The sequence below is a fragment of the Candoia aspera genome, chromosome 6, assembly GCF_035149785.1.
Source record: "Candoia aspera isolate rCanAsp1 chromosome 6, rCanAsp1.hap2, whole genome shotgun sequence".
Lineage (NCBI taxonomy): Eukaryota > Metazoa > Chordata > Lepidosauria > Squamata > Boidae > Candoia > Candoia aspera.
In genome coordinates, this window is record NC_086158.1 from 92,072,929 (window position 1) to 92,096,428 (window position 23,500).

Here is a 23,500-nt window from a genome sequence, read left to right on the forward strand (position 1 = left end):
CCATAAGGAAGGCTGAGAGAAGGAAGATCGATGCTTTTGAACTGGTGTTGGAGGAAAATTCTGAGAGTGCCTTGGACTGCAAGAAGATCAAACCAGTCCATCCTCCAGGAAATAAAGCCAGACTGCTCACTTGAGGGAAGGATATTAAAGGCCAAACTGAAATACTTTGGCCACATAAGGAGAAGACAGGACACCCTGGAGAAGATGCTGATGCCAGGGAGAGTGGAAGGCAAAAGGAAGAGGGGCTGACCAAGGGCAAGGTGGATGGATGATATTCTAGAGGTGACGGACTCGTCCCTGGGGGAGCTGGGGGTGTTGACGACCGACAGGAAGCTCTGGCGTGGGCTGGTCCATGAAGTCACGAAGAGTCGGAAGCAACTGAATGAATAAACAACAAAATGGCAAGAGTATATAATCTCAGGAGGCATTCAAGGCATGAATGTCATTCAAGCTGCCCAGCTATAGCAAACGGCTCATGTACACGTTCCCATTTAAGCTGAAGCTGAGGAAGAAAGCTAATAGCTTCTATGGTACCTTGAATGTTGATATCCCTGCCATATGGAATTTCAGCATACTCCTTCCATCTTTCTTTGATCTTCTTTGAATCAGTTACTATCTGTCCATCATTGTCCTGTAGTGTATCAATTCCAGACTGGAACCTCCTTCTGAGTTTGGAGGTCTTTTGGAAGACCTTCCTTGTTTTTCCATGTTCATTTCCATCTTTATACTGCTTCTTGTCTCTTCTAACAGCACTCTGAAATTATGTTGTTGTGGGTTTTCATGGCAGAATAATTTTTCAAATAAATTGTGGAAATGCTGTATACATAATATACAGTATCTTGATTTCAGCAAAATACTAATGGAATGCTCTGTGACATTCTACCTGGGAAACAAGTTAAATGTGTAGCTGGTTCAACAAATGATAGACAAAGAATGTCTGTCAACGCTGTCTCATTAAAATGCAGAGAGAAATAAATACAGTGCCACATCATTCAGTCTTAGGTCCTCTACTGTCCAATATTTTTTTTCAATGACCTGGATGAAGATGCGGAGACAATGCTTTTTCAAATGTGCAGATAAAACAAAACTGGGTGGAATGGCTAATATTGTAGAGGAGTGGGGCGGGGACACTTGGTAAGTTTTAGAAATTGGTGGAGAGTATCAGAATTATATTTAACACAGAGAAATGAAAAGTTTTTCATGTATCAGAACAAAAATCAAATGCACACATAAAGGCTGAGAAAACCCCTGGTTTTGGAATGGTAATTGCAAAAAAGATCCTGGAATAGTAGCTGGTTACAAACTGAATTTAAGCCAGCAATATGATATGGCTGCAGAACAGGCATATGCATGAAAAGTATATTTTTCAGTCTTGGGAAACAAATGTCCCACTCTGATCTGCAGTGGTCAGATCTCACCTTGAGTACTGAATGCAGTTCTGGCCATCACACTTTGAAGGATTCAAAGGACCTGTAATAGGTTCAGAGAAGAACATTTGGGGACTAGAAACTAAATCCTAAGGAGAGAGATTGAGGGAGTTGGTATATTTAGACCTGAGAAAAAAAGATTGAGGTGGGATATGTGACTCTTCAAATATCTGAAAGGATGTGACAGAGCAGATAAAGACTTTTCTTGGTTGTTCCAGAGTGCAGAACACAGAATAATGGGAGACAGATTCTGATGGAATGTTAGAAAAAACTTCCAAAGAATCAAAGAAGTTGGACAGGGTTACCTTCCACCCAGAGAGCTGGTGGGCTCCTGTCAGAGGATCATCCCAGAAGCAATAGTTAATAGCCTCTGGAATTTCTCCACTGCCATGGGTTGTAAAAGTGGGAGGGGGAAGGACTGATTGTTGTTTAGCAATGGAGACAGTATGAGCAGAGACAGAAGAAGGCTTGTGGTGAATCCTTATCTGAAGTAACACCATCTCAAGAACAGAGCCTGGGAACAGAGCCATAAAACCAGCAAACATAGCAAGCATTCAGTTTCAAAAGGGAGGTGGGAAGCTTCAACGAACTTAATGGGGGGGGTGAGGGAATTTGATTCACTTGTGACTTTGCAGGACAATGGACTGTATCTCAATAAAATAACTTTCCTATATCCAAAGAGGCTTGTAGCGAGGCTTATTACTATTGGGATATCTGAACCTACGTTCCTCCCAGCTCCCTGTCACTCAATGTTCAAGCAAAAGCTTGAATATGGGCAGGGGACCAGACTCATTGACTGAAATGGCTCCATCTCTCTGGAAAGAAAAAGCAGTCCCTATGAACAGCAAACCTAGCTCTCTCCCTATACTGGGTTTACATATTGGGCACTAAGCCATGGTCTGTTTTATTGACTCCTTGTTGAACAAGTCACAGATGTCTGGTTCGCAACAAGCATTTACAACAGCTGGGTTCACATGTCTTGCTAAACCAAAGCCAATATTATAATCCAATTATATCTGAGCAGGACGTGTGGACCCAACTCCTCTCTGCAGAAGTTTATAGCTGAATCCATCATTTCCATACACCTTATCTTTTACAATGATTTTCCTTTCTCCTGTACAAGGAAATGAGACAGTAGCTTGTGTCTATCCTATTTCCACAGCTGGAAAATTAGCTCCTTAATGGAATATTGGAAAAACATGCCAGAATTTAAATATAATATTTCACTTGATCAGCTAAAGAAGTTAAAACCTATGAAGTTTTATGGTAAAATAACTCGTTCTGTAAGAGTTTCTGGGAGGTTGCCCTATTAATCTATTGCAGCAAATACAATGGAGAGTCTTGCGATGCCTTAACAATAACAAATTTATCATCACAACAGCTGTTGGGGACCATCGTTTGCTTCATTTGATGCACTTTTGTAGTCCACTTTTTTTACTATAGTGCATTATAGATCATTTTAAGCAGTTTTTTTGTTTTTTTAATAGACCGGGGAAAGGAGTCTACAAAATATTAGCAATACAGGCAAACAAGCGCTGGACATTTCCTAGCACTTGGGCGGGGGGGGGGGAGGGATGTTAGAAGAAACTTCCAAAGAATCTGTAATAAATATATTTTCCTGAAACATTTGAACATTATGGAGAAAGATTACACTAAAGCAGATTCCTCTGATCAGCTAAAGAGTTGGTTATTGAAGCCAGAACTAGGTGTAATTACTCGGGCTGTGCAGACATAAAAAATAATTTATTTTTATTATTTATTTTATTTATTTATTTTTTTATCCCGCCTTTATTATTTTTATAAATAACTCAAGGTGGCGAACATCCCTAGTACTTCTTCCTCCTCCTCTTTTCCGCACAACAACCCCCCTGTGAGGTGAGTTGGGCTGAGAGAGAGTGACTGGCCCAAGGGCACCCAGCTGGAAAACTATCAAAGTTAATGGAATTCTTAAAACAGTCACAAACTGTTTCTTGGGGGCATGCAGAAATCTGAAGAAAATAGCGGCAAGTTCAATGAATAGCAGAGAGGTGGTGTGCTTCCACAAAATCTGAAGCACCAGGGGTATCCACAAAGTATGATTTTAAAAAAAAAACCTCAAGATGGCAATCATCTGGAGTTGTTTGACCATACCCCGCAGACACCACCATCAAACACTTTTCCTAAGTCATTTCTGAAGCATGCACAGTGTTAGGAATTAGTTGCTTTCTGCTGATTCTGATGCTAGGATGGCAGGGGTGATTAAAAGAGGGGTCAACGTTTTTACAGCCAAATCTGCCTAGACTGAAAAGGCAAAAACCATCGATTTTGTGATGTGCTTCTCGCAGAGGGCGTATCAGCCCAAATGAAAAAGGACCAATAAATGTGCTCAGGCATAAAGATAAAAGTCACAAGATTTGAAAATAACACGGAAGAGCTGAAGTCAATTCAAGCTGAAGCAATTTCAGACGTCCCAGGGAAATTGATTTTTTCTTATTTAGAGTTCTACCCTGCCCTACTATATCAGGCAGATTCCAACAACAACAAAATGATGTTGTTATGATATAAGTTATTTGGTGCTAAAAAAACAGCAAGCTAATGCCAGGTAGGGATGACTGGGAAGAATATTCCATGATTCAGTTGCCATTATCAATGTGGTGATGGTTTATTTTTCTATCTGAAACTTAATTACTGTATTGGGATACTGCTGGCTACTCAAAGTCTCTCAGCTGAAGCAGCATAAAAACCCAAATAATTAATTAATTGGGCTACTTCTTGATTTGCTTACCAGTGCCTTTCTCTAGGGAGCAGGGAAGCCTGGACAGCATTATGTGAAGACAGCTGAAGTTCTGAAAACCCTGAGACCCAGGCCAGACCCCTGTAGCTACCCACCTAGATGAAAGGCCAGTAAGAATTAAAGATTCATTCTTTGCAGCAGCTTCTTGCAAAGCCTGGGATAAATTATGCTATCTTGCTTCCCAATCTGAGATTTATGTGAATCTTACTCATTTATCTATCACATTTATACCCTCGCCACAATTGTGCCGAGATTCTCAGCAGCTCACGACTTTATGAAATAAGCCAAATGGACAGATCTGAGCTCCAAAGGGCATCTGGTATCAGCCTCCCTCCAACTTGACTTCCCAAAAATAGGGGACGGATTCTCCCAGCCAGACTGAAGCAGTCGGGCTAATTCCAGTGGAGAGGTGAGATCCTGAAGTTAACCCAGTGCCAAACCGCAAAAGGGCTTTTAGGTTAAAGCCAGCACCTTAAAATTGCACTCAGAAGTTGATAAGAAGCCAGTGCAAAGTCTGCAAAATAGGTGTAATATGTCACAGCTGCAACAATCCCTGAGCACCCGGGCCACCACATTTTGCACCAATGGAAGCTTCTGGGTGATCTTTAAAGGTAGCTCCATGCTGACTGTGTTGGAGCAGATGGAGAATCTTTCTCGACATTACCAAAAGAAAAAGAAAAAAAGAATAAAGCATGCACACAGTGGTAAATATAGCCAATAAGAAGAAAAAGTGCAAGCCAGTTTTTTGGGTAAAGAAACTTCTATTTTTCTTGTCAACAATAGTTGATCTCGAGACACAATGTTCTAGATGTTATATTAGTTATTGACCAGTAGAAGGCACTACACAACCATACTCAATGTTCTATGTCAAACCCTTTAATGGGATTTGAGTCCACAGGTTCAGTATAGCATCTAAAGCTATACAAGATAAGGGGATCTTAAGGGGAAGGTGGTCTTGAGGCCTCTAGCATGAGGCATGAAGCAATAAAAATCACAAAACTGTCTAGTATGAGACTATATAGAAAAAAGGACAATGTACCTGCATAGCTTTTACACAGAGTTCTCCAAAGTTAATGCCTTGACCAAGGATGCTCTGCTCCAAACACTTCAACAAAACAAATGGTGGAATGCAGAGCAAGATTGCTGATTATCATAATGAACCAAAAAACAGGGGATTTGATGCTCCCACAGACAGACCAGGGCTCTGGCCAACTGTAGCACTGCATTTGAGAACTAACATTGTAAGTTTATCTCTGTAGCAACTAGCAGCCAATGCAACAACAGCAACACTGAGAACATCAGAGACTGGTTTCATTCTCAGCAGCTACATGATTCAGTCCCTAAAATGTCTGAGCATCTTTAGGGTAGCTGCATATGCACTGTTACAATCTAAGCAGAGTTACATATAATCATTCAGGCACTGCATTAATCCACAATAGAAGCAATATAAAAACAAGTGAGGGGCTCTTGAGTGGTGTATCTTGTTTTATAATCATTCCTCATCTGTCATATAATGGCTTCAATGTATTAGTTTTTAACCCAACCTTGAAAGTATTCAGATGTCCAGCTGAATCACCATTATCAGACTCAGCCTCCCACTTCCACTGAGCCTCTTCCACTTGTGTGTATGTCCCTTTTTACCCTAAGTTGGTCAAAAGTAGAAAAATGGATGTAGCAGGGAGACTACAATGGAATGGTATCATTTTGCAATCATGGTCTGTGTCTGGTGACCAGAAGAAGGAGGTAATCACAGGTTCAGATGTCATGCCAAACCATGATCCAGATAAACAGGCCTAGAACAAAGAATAGCTGTAAATTGTGATATGACACAAATCCATGGACAGGGATCAAGCATTATGTTCGGCCTAACCACATTTTGGCTTGGCAAAGCCAGTTGGCTTGGCAAGTTTATGAACCAGGCCTGTATAAAGCCACCAAGTCACCTAAGCAAATCAAGGAAGACCAATCTTTGCTATTTAACTATATATGAATATTGATCCATCAGGGCTACAAAAACAGTATTTTTAATAACAGGGCTAGAAACTACTTAGAATACTTCTAGAAGTTTGATTTTAGTGAAGGAACATGCATATATTCACTTGCTATTGACTTCTTGACTCTTTCAGTCTCTCTCTTTCTCTCGTTTCTACCAATCATAAAACTGGAAGTCAACAATACAAGTTTTCTGAGAATATTATGCATTTCCCTGGTAACCACAACTGAAACTGATCTCCCCCAAATTGACAAGAAGCCATGATCTCTTTTTAACTGTATTGGAACATAAACAAGGGATTTTATTGAAATGCTTTATATCATGAAAGCCTTAAAAATATTCATTCCCTTGCTACAGTTAGTATGTAATAGAAAACAATCCAGAACTCATGGTTTAATATTCAGAATTCGCAATCTTAAAATAAAGAAACATGTTCTAATAAGTTTTGGTATATGGTGACTGCTGAAAAATTAACTCTAACCCATATTCCAGTTATTGAGAAAAGGCAGGATTTGATACTTTTCATCAGTGAAAATTACAACACTGAAGAACTGGTTGAGAAGCAGTTTGGTATAGTGGGTAAGGCACCAGGCTAGAAACTAGGAGACCATGAGTCCTAGTCCTGCCTTGGGCACAAACCCAGCTGGGTGACCCAGGGCCAGTCACTCTCTCTCAGCCCTAGCAAGGAGGCAATGGCAAACCACTTCCAAAAATGCTGCCAGGAAAACTGCAGGGACTTGTTCTTAAAGTTGCCAGGAGTCAACACTGGCTTGAAGGAAAAGCAAAAACAAACTGGCTACTGGTTATACTTAGATGTGGAAAGATACATGCTATTGTGAAATTGATTTGTGTTATTTGTTTATTCATCAACCTATATGTTACTATGGTCACAAAGTGACTCTTGTTTTTTAGATAATAACTTTAAAAAGAGAGACCATGCTTTTGCTGGCTGAGCCTGCAAAATTAAAATGAATACCACCTTTTCTGAAACTCAGGATAGGCCCAGTTTATTGCTCTTTGGCAATTTCCATTCTTTTTAAAGCGGTTCTGCTTTGTTGAACTTTATGTTGCTATTATAAGAGATACTGCAGTGAGAAAAGTATCTTGTATAGCTTATTTTAGCATCTTTGTAGAACAGCGAAAAGCTAATTAGCTAGAATAGTAGTGTGTTTACATTTCTTTTGTACTGGTGTTAATGAATACAAAGCAATATGGATATGTTTCTCTTAATGTTATTTACTAGGTCACTGATCTATGCCTACAAATGTCAAGATTTATGGAAAGACTGTTGCCTGTGCTGAAAACATTATTTTCAATGCGAGAATAGCACATTCAGGAATGGCTGATCCAAACTGACACTCTGAAAATTGGCCACCAATGTTTGCCTTTTTGAAGGCCTCAAACACATTTTGGTTTAATCAGCTGTAAATATTTCCAGCCACGTTCATTTCATATTGTTTCATTTCTTTGATTATGTGACATCAAGTTGGTGTTGACTCTTCTTCTGTTTCCTTCTACCTTTCCCAACATTTTGACTTCTCTAGAGACCTAGGTCTTCACACTCTTTCATTACTAACTATCAATCACAGGCACTACCAAGCAAGAGTAATATTTTTTTCTTTTCCATATTCATGATTCCTGCCATCACTGGTGGGTTAGCTGACCTGCCTTCTATTAACAATGATCTTGGCAAACTTTGAACTTGACCTCATTGTTTGGCAGCATTTAGTTACATAGTTCTACGTATTTTCTCAAAATACTGTACTTGCCTTTGAAATGTGAGGGGAATGAAGGTAGACACTAGTCAAAGGGAGATTGCCTCACCAAGTGAGAATCATACACAGATGTGTGTGAAGTCCTTGGCTGGAGAACTTCACTTTTCCCTGAACCCCAGGCGTTTTCTGAGGGCTCTGCTCTCAATGAGCCAGAAGTGGTGGCAACAGTAACTCTTGCCTTACCTTATTGCAGATACTCACTGTCTACACACGGAAGGCTAATGCCTCTTCTCCCTTTCCTTCTCTATCTGGTTATTTCTTCCCCTCCCCTCATCTCCCCCCAAATTTTATTCGTCTTTTGCCTTGCATTGCCTTCCCATTTCTTCATCTCCATCCGCTTTGCTTCTTTTTTGCTGTTTCTTCTGGGAGAAGGAAGATGTGAATGGAAGTGCACTTGCTTCTGAGTGTATATAGAGATTAGTGTTATAATTTGAGTGTCTTATTTTATAGACAATTATTGTAACCAGAATCTATTGGCCTGGTCTTTCCCTTTTGGGGAGTGTGACTGCTAGCTAAGGTATATATGCACATATACAGATATATGCACACTTGCACACAGTACATGTGTTTTAAATGTGTACATGTATTCAGAAGAGGGAAAATCTGTAAGAATTGTTTCAGCAGGAACTCTAGGCTGATGGGATGGTAGAAGCCAGGCATTGCATAGGACTTTGGTTTATTAAGATATTTTCCTGTCTACTCTTCCTTGTATCATCTTCCTTTTCATGAAATGCAGTATATTAAGCATTATCATTTTTCTTCTTCGTTACTTAACAAGACTTTATTGGCCTCTGTGGTTTCCATTCTGCATCAACGATACTCTTCCTTCATGACTTTAATTGCAAGTATGAGAATGGATTTTCCTTTCTTACCCTTCTTGTTCTGTATCTGTTCTCGGTTTCCTAGCCATCAAAACACGTAAAAATGTAAGTTGCAATGGCCATGACATCTATTAAACACAACACTTGACTAGGAATTTTAACAGGGTATTTCACTCCATTTGATAATACACTGGCCTAATAGATATCTAGACTTTTATGTGAGGAATTGAGTTAGAATATCACACTCTAGGGAGCTGAGTGCAGCATTTTCTATGTAGCTACTAGCCAAGTGATGGCAATTGCTACCCAACAAAGGAAAGAGATACACTAATAACAATCTGGTTTGACATTCCTCAAGGTGGTGTTTTTTTTTTCCTTAATAAGAGCTCTCATTTACTGTTCTGCTGTTTTAACAAGGTGAAAAGTAAGATCAGAAGTCGAAGTAATGCTGAGTTTAAGCAACTGCAAATAAAAAAAGAAAAACGAAAGCACTTACGAACTAGCTGAAGGCCTTGAGCGTTTTTATTTGATTTGAATTGAGATAAATGTTTTGAAAGTTCCCAGGATACAATTCTGGAGTTCTTAAACAGATACTAAAATATGCTGTCTCTGATTCAGTAATCACCGTAATTCAGTACTTTTATCTCTATGAATTTTCCCAATCCCCATTTAAGGCCATCCAGAGTTCCAAGCATTCCAAGGAAATTCCATAGTTTAACTTTGCACTTGATAGAGAAACTTAATTCTTTTGTCTTTCTTGGGTCTCCCCATTTGGGATGATGCAAGCTTCATCCTGCAGAGGTTTAATGCATTTACCGCAACCCTTAATTTCTCCCTAACACCTCAACATTTGGACTTATTTTCCTAATTTAGGAGATTTTGAGGGGCAAGATTTAGTCTAACCCTTGAAGCCTCCCACATCGTTCCCAAAGAAAAAAATTGTTCAGCCCTTCCCATTACACTGATGTCACGATATCACTCATCACACTCCCTGCAGCCTCCAGACAGAGCGAAGTCAAACAGGGTCCCCACCTCTGCTTGACAACATACAGTAAGGGTGCTGTGAGGTGAAAATCTACATTGTCTTGACCAGCACACAGGATACACAGTACAACTGTGCAACAATACACTTCTGGTGAGAATAAGATCCCACATCTGCTCTCACATCTGCTCTGACATGATTGCAGGAATGCCCAGCAAGGATACACTTTCTTTGAGGACCTGCTGACAGATGCTCTCAATCATGCATTCTGCTTCAAATCTAGATCGCTACATAGCCCTAGTGAAAATGACATTTTATTTCAAGGATGTCAGTGTAACTTTGACACAATCAAACAATCAACAGCGAAAATTGACAACTAAGATTAAATAACAATGAATGCAAATGAGGCTGAACAAAGAAGCAAGGAAGGGGGGCTTTTTAATGGAACCACCAATTTTAGGTTATTGTCTGCATCAACATATCTCTTTTCCCCTTTTCCATCTAGAATCATCTCCTTTTCATCCTGGTGTTTTCCCATTTATCCTTCTTAAGCTGAATGACTATTAAGAAGTGAGAGGAACATGGTGCAAAAGTTAATAGTCAATTTCAGTTACTTTTTGGGTGAGTAATTTTTTCAACGTCATTCAGTGTGCTCTTCTCAAAATGAGTATCAGATTAAGTGCATACTGTATGTTGTACATCAGCATATGCCTTTTTGCCTTCTACAGCTAGCTATAGGATGTCACTTAAATCCCAACCAATGATTCCTATACGCAACCGTGCGTCATTCATCCATTTCATGGCAGCTAACTGTTGGTCCCAAACTTAATCTTAATCTTTATGGCAGCCTTAGAGCCAGAAAATGTTGATCCCAAAACACATTTTGTATGTTTGTATTCACATGGACTCACATCTTAGATGTAGACCCAGAAAAAAATGAAGTGTAATTCAGGCAGATGGAAATTTTTATTAGTTCTGCAACTTTCTACAAGAATACTAACTCCCTGCTAAAATCTGTTCCTCTGAAGTCAGCACAGTCTGAAGTTACTTTATGTTACTTTATGGAGATAATACATATAATAATATGGGCTTCTAAAGGGTGGAGAATTCAGTTACAGATGGGACTACAGATGCAGTTACTGACTATATTAAGATAAACTATGAACACAAACCAAGAAAACATGGCCCTTATTTATATTACAGAACCAGAAAAAGCGTTATGTTCAGTCTATGGTATCTTTTATCACAATTATATTATTGCCCAACCATTATGGTCATCACCAGCTACTGTTCACCACAAAAGAAAATCTGAGTTAATTTCAGTGTCCTGCATATCTTTTTAGATGGGATAATACCAGGGAACAACATCAGCTGAAATTCAGACTGCAGGGTATTGACAGGAGGAAATGGTATATTAGGGCACGTAGCATAGTATGACAATTCCCGTATTAGCCATAATATATTAATTAGTTTCAGTAGTTACACATATAAACACATTTCCATTTTCATGGATTATTCCTCCAGTTCACACTTGTCTCTACTGTGACTTTTTCTGAAATGAACAGAATTGCAGGGACATCTTTCTCCTTCTCCTCTGCTATTTAAACTGTGGCAAAAACTATTAGAAAATAACTTCCCCAATATCTTTGAAATTATATTAGAAAAACTGTGGGATTTTAATGGGTCTTGCATTATACACAGGCAATAAGTACAAAGCTTTGAGCTGAAGTAGATGAATGGAGCCATATCAAATCTCATAATCACTTTAGCAGAAGGTGGGGGGGGAACAGGAAATGGGTTAAAATACTTACTTTGACGAATCTATGAAGTATATTACAAGAGCACCGATACTAAGAGCAAAGACTAAAACCACCTGCAAAAGTGAAAAAAAAATACAATCACTTTCCATTGTAGAGTCAAGACGTTTATCGTTCAAACAAGCAAAGGAACAGGAAGAGACGTGAAATTTGGTAGTGCCATTTTCATGGTCTTCTGCTTCACAGAAGTGAACACTATAGGCAAAGCTTGACAAAGCTAAGAATTGTGGAGTCCTTGGTGCTCTCTGAGCCTTGCTGTTTTCTTGCAGACGTTTCATTGCCAGGCTAGGGCAGAAAGCCACGGTACATAAACTGAGAGCAAGACCCTCGCTCTGCACTGAAGCTGTTGCCTCGTCTGGCAATGAAACGTCTGCAAGAAAACAGCAAGGCTCAGAGAGCACCAAGGGCTCCCCAGTTCAACCCTGAGCTACAAATATTCACTTCGAAAGCTAAGACTATATTTAAAAAAATATGCAGCCTGACCTACCCCAAAGCATGAGGCAGAAAATCCAAGTTATGCCCAGTGGTGCTAATATAATAATAAACCTGATAATTGTCCATTTGCTGCCCTGTAATATTATTGCAAGTCCACCAGTTAAGGTGGTTTGCTTCCCCCTGTATGATCCGTGTTAATCACATTAATTAGATAAAGACTCCTCTCATGGGAACGTTTACAGGCTCCAGGAGAGGCGTTGCTCCAGGACTATCCCGTTAGGAAATCCGAGATTGTGATACTGGAGGGGCCCACTCTCGGTAACAGACTCACATCTACACAATTTCTACAAATATCTCCCAATGCCCCTCCCTATTCAGAGGTCGGCATTCCAATTAGAATTAGACACTCCAGTTAGGGTTAGACATGCAGCCTCAGTCGGTATGTCTGGATAATCTTCTCAGTGATTCTTTATGATATTCCAGGTTTTCTTTTAAGCTAAACAATTTATTCTAATGCCTTAGCAGTCTTAATCATGCAGAACAATTTAGTCCTGAAAATAAATTGGGCAGAAATAATCTATTTCTAACTTTTTAAAACAGATCTGACTTCCTAGAGAGAGAAGCTGACAGTTGTAAGTCGATTGTTGTTTGAGATGTTTCTTTTGCATCTATAACATCAGGAGCATTTTTTATAATGAAGCATTTATTGTAAATATACTTATTCTTGCTGACTGATTTTATGAAAAGGGAAGCCCATGCATGACCAACCTTAATGCCTTTGTATCCGTTCTAGATAATAAAGGATACTACAGGTAGTCCTCGCTTAACAACCATTCGTTTAGTGATGTTTCGACTTACAACGGTGCTGAAAAAACCGATTGTGACCGGTCCTCACACAACCGTCGCAGTGTCCACATGATCACAATTTCAACGTTTGACAATTGGTTCGCATTTATGACTGTTGCAGCATCCTGTGGTCACATGATGACCATTTTTACCTTCTCGGCCAGCTTCTGGCAAGCAGAATCAATGGGGAACCACGTGATTCACTTAATGCCCACGGTGATTCATTTAACGACCACCACAAAAAACATCATAAAATCAGGTCATAGTCACTTAATGACAGCTTCACTTAGCAACTAAAATTCTGGTCCCAATTGTGGTCATTAAGCGAGGACTACCTGTAGTTCTATCCATTCTAGAAAACATTGTAGGTAAAGCCATATTTGCTGATGTTTTTTAAATATATGTGCATTTGTATAAGGAGACAATATAAGGATACAAGAAACATACTTCAAAAGCATTACACAGAACTTTACAATAATTAATACATCATAAGCAGAGTGCCTCCTGTTATTTGTACAAGTGAGTTAAGAGAAGCATGGGTTGTTAATCTTACTGAATGCAAGATACTTGTAAGAAGCAGAATTATCTTTTGCCTTAGCCCTGACTGGGTTTACACATATCAAAACTTGTATAGGTAGAAGTGGGAATGGTGTGAAATGATACACTAATGAGCCACCCGTAACAGATAATTAAGACCCTGATTTCAAATGAAGGAAAAAAAATTCAGTCTGTTCAATCAAAATAGGAATACGTTTCTGAAAACATAGATATTAGGATCATCAAAAGTATCGCATGAAGTATTTGGGTTTATAAGCCCATAAGCATAACGGGTTGAAAACCTGCTTTTTGGAAAGGGCTAAAAGCCTCAGAAATAAAGCAAAGCTTTAGTGCCAACCCCCTATTTCTCAGAATAAATATCTTAGGAAGAAACAGGACTGAAAAAGATCAAGCAGTTTTGCCTGTACAAAGTAGGCAATACTAAACACAATGGGCTGTTTTTAAGGCATCTCCTTAGAGCCCGTTTAATTCACAGACATCAGAACAAAATTTGACAGCTGAACACATCTCTTCCACTCTCATTTCCTGCTACCTTCCTATGACTAAGAAGAACAAAGAGTCTGAATGGATGAGAATCAGTTATACAAACAAACTTATTCTCATGCTGTTCCTTTTTGGGGTAAGCAACATTATGTACAGATCAGAAAGGAGTAAGAAATAGCATGGCAAACCAATTAATGGCATGAGATCAGAAAAAGGGGAAAAAGCTAGTTTACCCAACACCATCCACTACATCTCTCCATACTTTTCTATCCTTGCTTCCATCCATTGCTTACTCATTGCTTTTTTGGCATCTAAATTTCTGACTTCTTTCTTTCTAGAATCTCATCAACTCCATCCCACCATGACTTTCTCTTGACTCTTCCTTCATGTATTTGTTTTGCAATCTGACTGTAAAAAAAGAACATCTCAACGTATTTATTATACTCACTTTTGTGTACTAGCCACATTTGTTGCAGACGCATTCATTCATGACCCAACTTGTTCCAGTTTTACCACATACCCTTCTAAATATCCCATTCCTGCTGCATTCAGCTCTCACTGCCATATAACAAAGTGAGCCGACACATGCTCTTATATACAGCTATGGTTGCTTCTTTCATCAAAAAATCATTCCTCACAATAGACTTCATACTACCCCTACCTTTCTACCAACATTTGTGTGTCTTAAAAATTACCTGTCCCTTCTCTCATCCTCAGTAAGCATTCTACCGAGATGTAAAAATTAATCTACTTCCTCTGGTTTTCTGCCATTTATGAATAGCTTGCAATTATTTATTCCAGTTTTCCTATCAAAAACAATGGCTGTAGTCTTTAATGCATTAATTCTCACATCCACATTCCTTGTGGCATCATACAGTCTAACATTTGCTGCAAATAAATGGAGTTCTCATCAAAAACATAGCACCACCTCCACACAAATACACCCATACAATCAAATCCTCAACTAACTCATTTCTAATGCCATCATAACCATTCATCCCTCAATACATTACATATTTAAGGAGACAACATATGATTCTTAACTAATTCCCTCCTCTGTGTGGAACCGTTCACTAAGTCAGCCTTTCCCAACTTTTTGACACTGGAGGAACCCTTGAAATATTTTCAGGCCTCGGGGAACCCCTGCACATTTAGGAACAAATATAGGCCAGAAGTTACAAAATTATTATATTCATTTCATGTGAAGGCCTGTATATATGCATTAACAGTGTTCTTAAACTAAAAATAAAGAATGAAATTTACCTCTTTAATGTGAAGTTGCCAGAATTAGAAATAATTTTTAAATAAATCATGATCTCCCAGGGAACCCTTAGTGACCTCTTGCAGATCCCAAGGGTGCCATGGAACCCTGGTTGAGAAACCCTGCACTAAGTATTCTACCTAATCGTACAAAGGCTTTCTTTACATCACTTACCACTATTCTCACCTTCAGCAACTACATAACTACATAACTGTACAAAACTTTTTATAAAATACAGTTTGGGTTGGTTAAAAGTTGTGAATTTTTACAACAAACTGTAGTTTGACAAATCCCTTTAACACTTGAATAGATACTCTATGCTACCATCTCAGCCATTCTTAGGAGTGGCTAAGTTTTCAAAAAGTAAGCAACACTCTATGGGATCAAAAGTTTCTACTTCACGTACTAAATATATTAATTGGTCCGATATGATTGGTAAGCTAAATCGGCCACTTAAGAGAATTATTCCAATATGTATTTTCTCTTGTTTAATTAACCAGACTCCCTGCACTGCTTTTTCTTTACATTATTCTAGTTTTTGTTTTTGTATTTAAGATTTTGCTAATTGGGTGTCGTGTGATTGGCTATCCCCCCGTGGTGGCCATTTTTAGACAATACTTATAATGTGGTTTTAAAACATCAAATATTTCACCTGCTAAACACATTGAAGAACTCTGCATACCAAGAAATATAAGACAGAGTTTTTTCCCTCAAACCATAAATGAAGTTCATTCAGTCAATCAACCAAAGACAGTTTAGGGGGCAACGTGCAACTAGCAAACAGCCCCCACAACAGAGAAATCTTGCCTTGATAAATCCCTTCTGGGAGTATGGGAATTAATACTCACAATCCTATCCTTTAAACTCCAATTTGGGACTGAATGGAAACTTCCCCCCTTCCTTGGTTTCCCTCTATAATTGCATAAATGGAAAATGGAAATGGAAATGGAAAGGAAGCAGTCTTTGTGTGTGAATAGAGTTTAGCATCAGCAATGATTGATGGAGGAAAGAAAGAGGGGAGGGAGATCTGCTTCTCTCCAGCAAAACACAGTCAGCTCTCTTTTTCAGCCCAATAGTGACTTTAAGCATGACAGTGGCCTCCAGAGAGTTTTGCGAGTAGCATTATTGTGTGATGGTATCTGGAACAATATATAAAATCTGCCTTGCAATAAAGATGAGATAAACCAGATAAACAAAAGTAACTTTTGCTTGTGTGTGTGTGTGTGTGTGTGTGTGAATATGTGCCCTTGAGTCAGTCTTGACTGCTGGTCACCACCTGGAAAAGTCCCTGCAGTTTTCTTGGCAAGATTTTTTCAGAATTGGTTTTCCCTTGCCTTCTTCCTGGGGCTGAGAGGAAGTGACAGATTTAATGTCACCCAGCTGGTTTTGTGCCTAAGGAAGGACTAGAACTCACCATTTCCTGGTTTCTAGCCTGGTGCCTTAAACCACTTCCCCAAACTAGCTCTCAAAGTCACGTTATTCAATTCATTTTCATGTGACAAATATTAAGATGAGAGTGTGACATATTAATGGATATCCTTCAATGGGAGGCCAAGTAGGAATTGTATACAGTGGTCAACTTTTGTCTTTTTGAGCCAAAGAGGAACCTGTCTCTTGATGGGTGCATAGAGGAGGCTGAGGAAACCACTTAATTCTGCACCAAGGCATTTTATCTCCATGTGTGATCTCTCTTCCTCTGCTCCCATATTTCTAGTCCTCCCAACTTTCATCTGCTATTGCCTCCATGCCTTTGGAATCTCTTGGAGTAAGTTTTTCCATTACAATTCTTGGTAGCAAGCCCTTAATTTTACTTTCCAGATACATGTCCTTAAGGGGTTGTGGTCAATAAATTTTGGAATAATTTGTCATCGTATTGCAAGAAGGGTCAAGAATAAAACAGAAAGGTTTGGGAGAAAGAACCACAAAGAAAATCAAGTCTCTGTCACTCAGCTTTTTTTATAATATATCTGAAGGCAGGAAAAACATTTTATATGAAACCTTGGAACTCTGTTGAAGTAGAGGAAAACTTGGTAGATAGTATTATTTTTCTTTCGTATAAGAACTAAGAAATAAAAACTTCGTTCTGGAACTTCCCTAGAATCACCATATCAGCTGAGTTGATGTGATTTATGAAGGCACTCATGAAATCCAAATAGACCCCAGATTTAGCTGTCTTCATATGCAGATCTGTATCCTCATTAGATCCTTTTCATTCCAATTTTATCCCCCACTTGAATAATGTTTTAGAAATCATTTTAATGGGGCAGCCTTTTCTTAGAAAATCTGGAGCTTTTTTTTTTTAAATTTTAATCCAAAGGAAACTGCCAAGTAAAATAGAAAACTAGGCAGTCTAGCAGAAACTTTTTCCTCTTTGGCTGATTGCAATGAATTCCAGCAGGCCAAATGCCGAGATCAATTCAACCTACGTTTAATATATATGATATATGACTGGTGGCACATTCAAGCTTTGGCACCGAGGAAGGAGAGTGATTTGAGGGAGAAAGACATTTGGTGAACTACCAAGAAAGAGGCAAAGACTACCCCATCCAGAACAGAGAGGAAGAGTTGTGGAATCAGAGGAGCTCCTGATAAAGAAATAGGAGAGATGGAAATCCCCCCTTCTTTCAGAAGTTGGGGTAGAAAGAACTTAAAAGGGGGCACCTCTCTGGCTTCAGATGAGGGATAAAAAGGCAAATCTTCCTTGAGACCCTCAGGTCAGGTGGAGAAAGGGATACAGATGTCCGAAAGGAGGGTGGAAGATTTGGCCTGCTCCAAAGAAATGGAAATATAGGCAGGGCCGCAACTAGGGGGGCAAGCGGGGCGCCGCGCTGGAGGGGCACCAAAATGAGTGCTGGGGGGGGGGGCGCCCAAATCGGCACGGAATCCATGTTTGCCCCAGGTGACACAGACCCTAGTTGTGGGCCTGAATATAGGCACTGCCTTGTAGTCCCCTTTGACCAGAGAGAAAGAGGGAGAGATGCAGATCTGCAGAGGGAGGGGAAGGAGAAAATAGGGAAAGAGGCGATATAATGGGCTGGAACCGCTGAGGCAGGACGCTGCCATTCTCAGAATGAACAGAACCTTTTCATAAATACAGAGGAGTTTCTCAATATGCATCCCAAAGCTGGGAGGAGAGTAGCCAAATTTCTCTTCATATAGGGTTTTGGTCTTCTGTTTAGATCTTCGGGGTGTACAGTATATGACTTCTATCACATCTGCAATAAAACGGTGTATTGAGCTGTGCCATGCCTGCCAAGCTTCTGCTGAAAGCAAGTTGCAGGCGTAAATGAGAAAAGAATCTACATGCATGCCAGCCCTGGTGTGAAATCTGAAATAGATTATATTTAAATCACCCAAATCCTATATACAGTATGCTTCTTCAAAGTCCTTTGGGTTTGCTGCATTTCATTCACAAGGTTGATGGGTGCAACAATTCAGGGAAGCCTCTGATTCTTTAAAATGGACTTACCATCTCAATTATAGGAGCTGGCAACTCATAAAACAGCTAGCCAAATTTAGTGACATCTGCTGTATTCTATATTATAACAGAAGGTCTACACTAGCTTAGAGAAAGACTTTATATTACACCTGATATAAACATTCTGGATTAAGGTTTTTTGAATAGGTCATCCTCCAGGTTTATCCTCCCCATCAAAGCTGCATGCAGGGGAGGGTCAAAAGAAGTTTTTAAGAAACTCGTCACATTTAAAACCTAGTCAAACAATTCTTTCAACAGTTTCAACACTTTCAGAAAACGATGAGGATCGTTTGATCAATCAAATATTTTTAATCACATTTATTTCTGGGCTCTGGTTGTCTTATTCCAAGGAGCAACAGCTGTGCTGAAATCCATTATGACTGAGAACCACAAATATATGAGGACAGGATCAGTCAGTAGAGAAGACTGTTTCTCTCCTCGTGCCATCCTCTTTTCTGCTGTAGTGATGATGCTTCATAGTTTTCATGTTCTAACAATCATAACAAATAGCTTCCTGACTAGCAAAACAGGACTGCACGGACCGTAACCATGACAGAAATAATGCATTTGTCCAAATCATTCACTGTTTCTCAAGCAACACCTCCACAAATCCTCATACGGCCTTTTTTGTCTCTTTTTGCACCCTGCAGAAATCTTGTGTTTACTTCTGAAGATCTTTGCAAACCTAAACTCTATCTTCCATTATATGCATTAGTCTTTGGAATTTACACTGCATCCTTCGAAAAAATTGTCCCCAAAGATAGAGGCTAGCAATGGCGCAACAGAAGCAAAGTAACCTTAACAGGACAGCAGAAAGATCGTATAAATATAATGCACATGGAAGTAATTGGCAAAGAAAAACAAGTTGGATTCCAAAGTCTGGGAGAACAGGAAGGCCTTTGGCATGGAAACAACAAAGAATCAGGTGAGCCTCCCTGGGGAAAATACTTCAAAATCAGGGAATTACAACGAGGGCAATGACGCAATACAAATGGCATTTTTGCTTGTTTGTTTCTTTGCTTGCTTTCTGATGTTTTAAACTCCCTAGTCCATGAGAAATCCACCAGAAAAATGTCCCATTGGTTAGTGGGATTGTGCATTTGAATTTAATTAAGCTGGTAATAAAGTTTGGAAATGAAAGGAAGCTTTTGCAATGCAGATCTTAATGTTACAAAATAAATGTTTCTGGAAAAGTTTGCTCCTCCTACTAATGCATTTCTGTCAGATGTTGAATTCCAAGTCAACTAGAAATTAAAGGAAGATTTGTGTCTACCTTAGCATTGATGATAAATCTGTCTAAATATGGGTATCTAAATTATACCAATATAAAAACTATCAATTCTTCCAGAGGTTCCTGAGATTTGCAGTTTACTTCCAGGTGTTGGCAGTTATGTGTGTAATGGACACCTTAGAAAATTTAATAAGAATTGGCAACAATTGAGTAAGAGTTTTGAAAATGCAACTTCCAAATCACTTTGTCATTTTGAGGGCTGATATCAACAGGATTGCTAATATGGTTCAGGATCATTTGCTGTGTGTTAAAGATGCATATGCTATATCCTCAGTTCTTGGAATCTATCAAGACATCAGGGCTAAGAATTTTTCAGAGTTCTGTCTGGCTAAAACAATTACCACGAGAAGGAGAAATCTATACCTGATTTATAGCAATGGGTTGTTGATATGTGTTGTTTGTTAACATTTGAATTATGGGTATTCTTGTTTTTATTATTTATTTTTCATAATGGGTAAGGAAGATTTGAGCAATTCTCCCTGGTATTTTTCCCTTTTTCCCCTTGTTTTATTATTATTATCATAATTCTTAATTTCTTCTGGGATGTTTTCTCAACTTTCCAGGCCTGTCTACAGGCTTGGGGTTTCATGATAGTCTCCCATCTTAGTACTGACCAGATCTGACCCTGCTTAGTTTTTTTTACATTAGCCAAGGTTGTTTACATGCTATAAAGAGCAAATATGTTATCAATGAGCAGAAAAAAACAAGGACAATCTTAAGTAATATTTGACATGGCGTACCTTTTCCTCCCACATTCAAACTCACAAATGGTGGTGGCCAGCATTAAGCTTACTATGGAAAATAGGGGAATGGGATATTTTTTCTTGTACAGGCAACCGAGTAAATGATTATTGCATGTATTCAGTGTTAGTTTGGATAATAAGAATATATTGGCTGACATATTTACACAATGTAAATGTGGGTAACCAATCACTACACAAAAATTTCACCACTCACTACTCATGAAAAAAGTCATAAATAACACAGTCAAGAGTATGAGAATTGAAACTTCATAATATGCAGATTTTCTTGACAGCCTGTGTGTCCAACTTTACAGTCAACAGTCTTATATTTGGAGGTCAAAGTTGCCTTTAAAGATAGAAAATCTTAAGAAGGAAGAGCAGAAACACTGAAGTTGTGTGTTCATGCCATTTACAAATCAACTCAACCAGAACAGTGCTTTCTGATATGGCATGATATCCTGCATTTCTAGCAATTATACTTAATTTTCAAAATATAAATATAAAACAGCACATTTTCATGGAAACTTGTATCTTCTTTTGTTATCCCTCTCTTTCTTGTTAAGGCATGTGCGTCTTTCTTCTTAGCAAATGAATAAGAAATTAATTCCCTAATATTCCATGTTTATGCATTGAAAGTATGTACTTCCAAAGGTAGGATTGACTCCAGGCAGTTTACAGCATACTAACACAGCATCTGATAAAAACAATAAACAGGTGCTAATAAAATCAAGGTGCTAACTCCAAATTGCTAATATCCACCATTATGTTCTAAATGTCCTGTGGGAGAGTTAAATCTTCAAGGCTTTCCTGAATGATGTTACAGGAGATGCTTTCTGCATCTCTGGTGGGATGCTACTCTGTAAGGCGAGGCCCACCATGGAAAAAGACTACCTTTGAGCTTTTCTCTCTTTTCTCACTGACCTGAATGGGGAATTCTAAACATCTCCACTTGGGACAAGCATACAAACTGGGTTGGTTCTATGTGGAGGCAATCTGAAGGTACCTGAGAACCAAGCAATGTAGGACTTTAAAGGTTAAGACCAGCAGTTGTTATGTCACCCCAAATCTTATCTAAAGTTAATGCAGTGCCCATGACACTCAAGTGATGTAATGGCATGAGGGAATGACCTTGGCAACAGGAGGGAGAGCTGCAGACTGGATGTAAGAAACTGACACTTTGAATCCCAATAACAACCTGACTCATGCACAATTAAAATATGCAGAATTCAGATTTATTGAGAATGTGTACAGATCAAGAGAAAAAGCTGTGATTGAAGATTCCCACCCAAACTACCTAATTAAAAGGTAGTTAGCAACTACCCCACTTCCCCCTTCTTCTCTTCCCACCTAATTCCAGTGGCCACGTATGCCAAGCACAGATGTCTCTGATGGTATGACCTTGACTCTCCCTATTAGCCCAAACAGCATACGTTCACACTCCTTGGTGTTCCCCCTCCCCACTGGTTCTTGACACGTGTTGACTCATCATGGCAGGTGAACACGATCAGACGATCCATTAATCATTTGATTGTGGAGTCTGACACTATTGGCATTTAAAAGGTATCTCAGTCCACAGAAGGAGGGAGGGCATGCAACCCTCTCTCTCTAGTTTCCCAGAGAGTAAAAGGAAAGGAGGGGAGGAATACTTTCAGTCTTGCAAGGTTGATGTTAGCCCTGTGAGGTAGTCCAGACAAAAAGCACAAGCAGGAGTACTAGCTCTATCTTTCTTGCAAGGTTACGTTAACCAAATCTTACAAGACTGAAAGTATTTCTCCCTTCCTTTCCCAAGATATTGTTTACACACCACTTGTCCAGTCTGTGGCGCTCTCCCTTGTCTCCCAAGGTCATTCCCACACACCATTAAAAGTAGGTGGCTATAGTGTCACTCATCTACTAGCATATGGGCTGGTTTCCAAGTGGTCTGCAAAGGCAGCCCGATGTGCAGCACACTGCACTAATATGTTCTGATGGTGCTAAGATCATACGTTATCACCAGCAGGAGGCACTAGACAGACAGATGGATGGATGGATAAAGGCAACATGAAGGAATCAGGCTGAAAATATTTCAGTGGCTAGAAAATGTTGGCAAACATTTGCTCATAACAACCTACAGACTGAATGCAAGGTTTTTAAAAAGGCTGAAAAGACCTTTGAAATATATTTTTGAAAATGTAAAATTCAAGTTGTTTTATTTTCAAAAAGGATTAATGTCTTTATTTCTTGGCAAATATCCTATGAAGCAGAAACATTTTTTCTCCATTCTGTAACAGATGTTTTGCTCCCCCCCACTCCAAAACCCTTCCATACTGTAATTTGTAATTTGTTTTGCTAGGTGATATGTGAAGGGCTTAACATTTTACGGGAAAGAAACGCAGCTGCTGGAAACCTGATTGCTGCATATTATTGCACTGTGACCTCCGTAAAGCACATTTTGTGATATAAAAGGACAAGATCACTAGGAAAGAAAAATGTTCCTCTGCAGGTTTCTCTTTAAAAAAGAAATTAATTTAATGAAATGAGTAAAAACAAAAATGTGCAAAAGGAAAAAAAAAACTAGAAAACAGTATTGTTAGATTACTTACAGAAAAGGAGACTAAATATAAAGTCATAACTATGAGATACAAAAATTCCCTTTTTATGGGTTTTGACATCTGTGCATATGCTAATATTTCACGTTCTGGTTCAGAATATCAATTTGTTGCACAGTCTGAAGAAGGACTGTTAAAAATCCTGGGGAGATTCATGAAAGTCCCTGAAAGAAACTGACAAATCAGATCTTATTTCCCCCACCCAACAAAACTCAAAGTTCTCCACCAT

At 39.0% G+C, this 23,500-nt stretch overlaps 1 protein-coding gene across 4 annotated transcripts in view; it reads right to left on the reverse strand.

Moving 5' to 3' along the window:
- The window catches only part of KCNMA1 (potassium calcium-activated channel subfamily M alpha 1), a 542,368-nt gene that overhangs the window by 291,290 nt on the left and 227,578 nt on the right, over positions 1 to 23,500 (reverse strand). For all 4 annotated transcript variants that reach the window (XM_063307681.1, XM_063307680.1, XM_063307683.1 and 1 more), the window contains exon 3: positions 11,583 to 11,644. In XM_063307681.1, the coding sequence (XP_063163751.1) occupies positions 11,583 to 11,644 (62 nt within the window). The remainder of the gene's footprint in view (positions 1 to 11,582; positions 11,645 to 23,500) is intronic.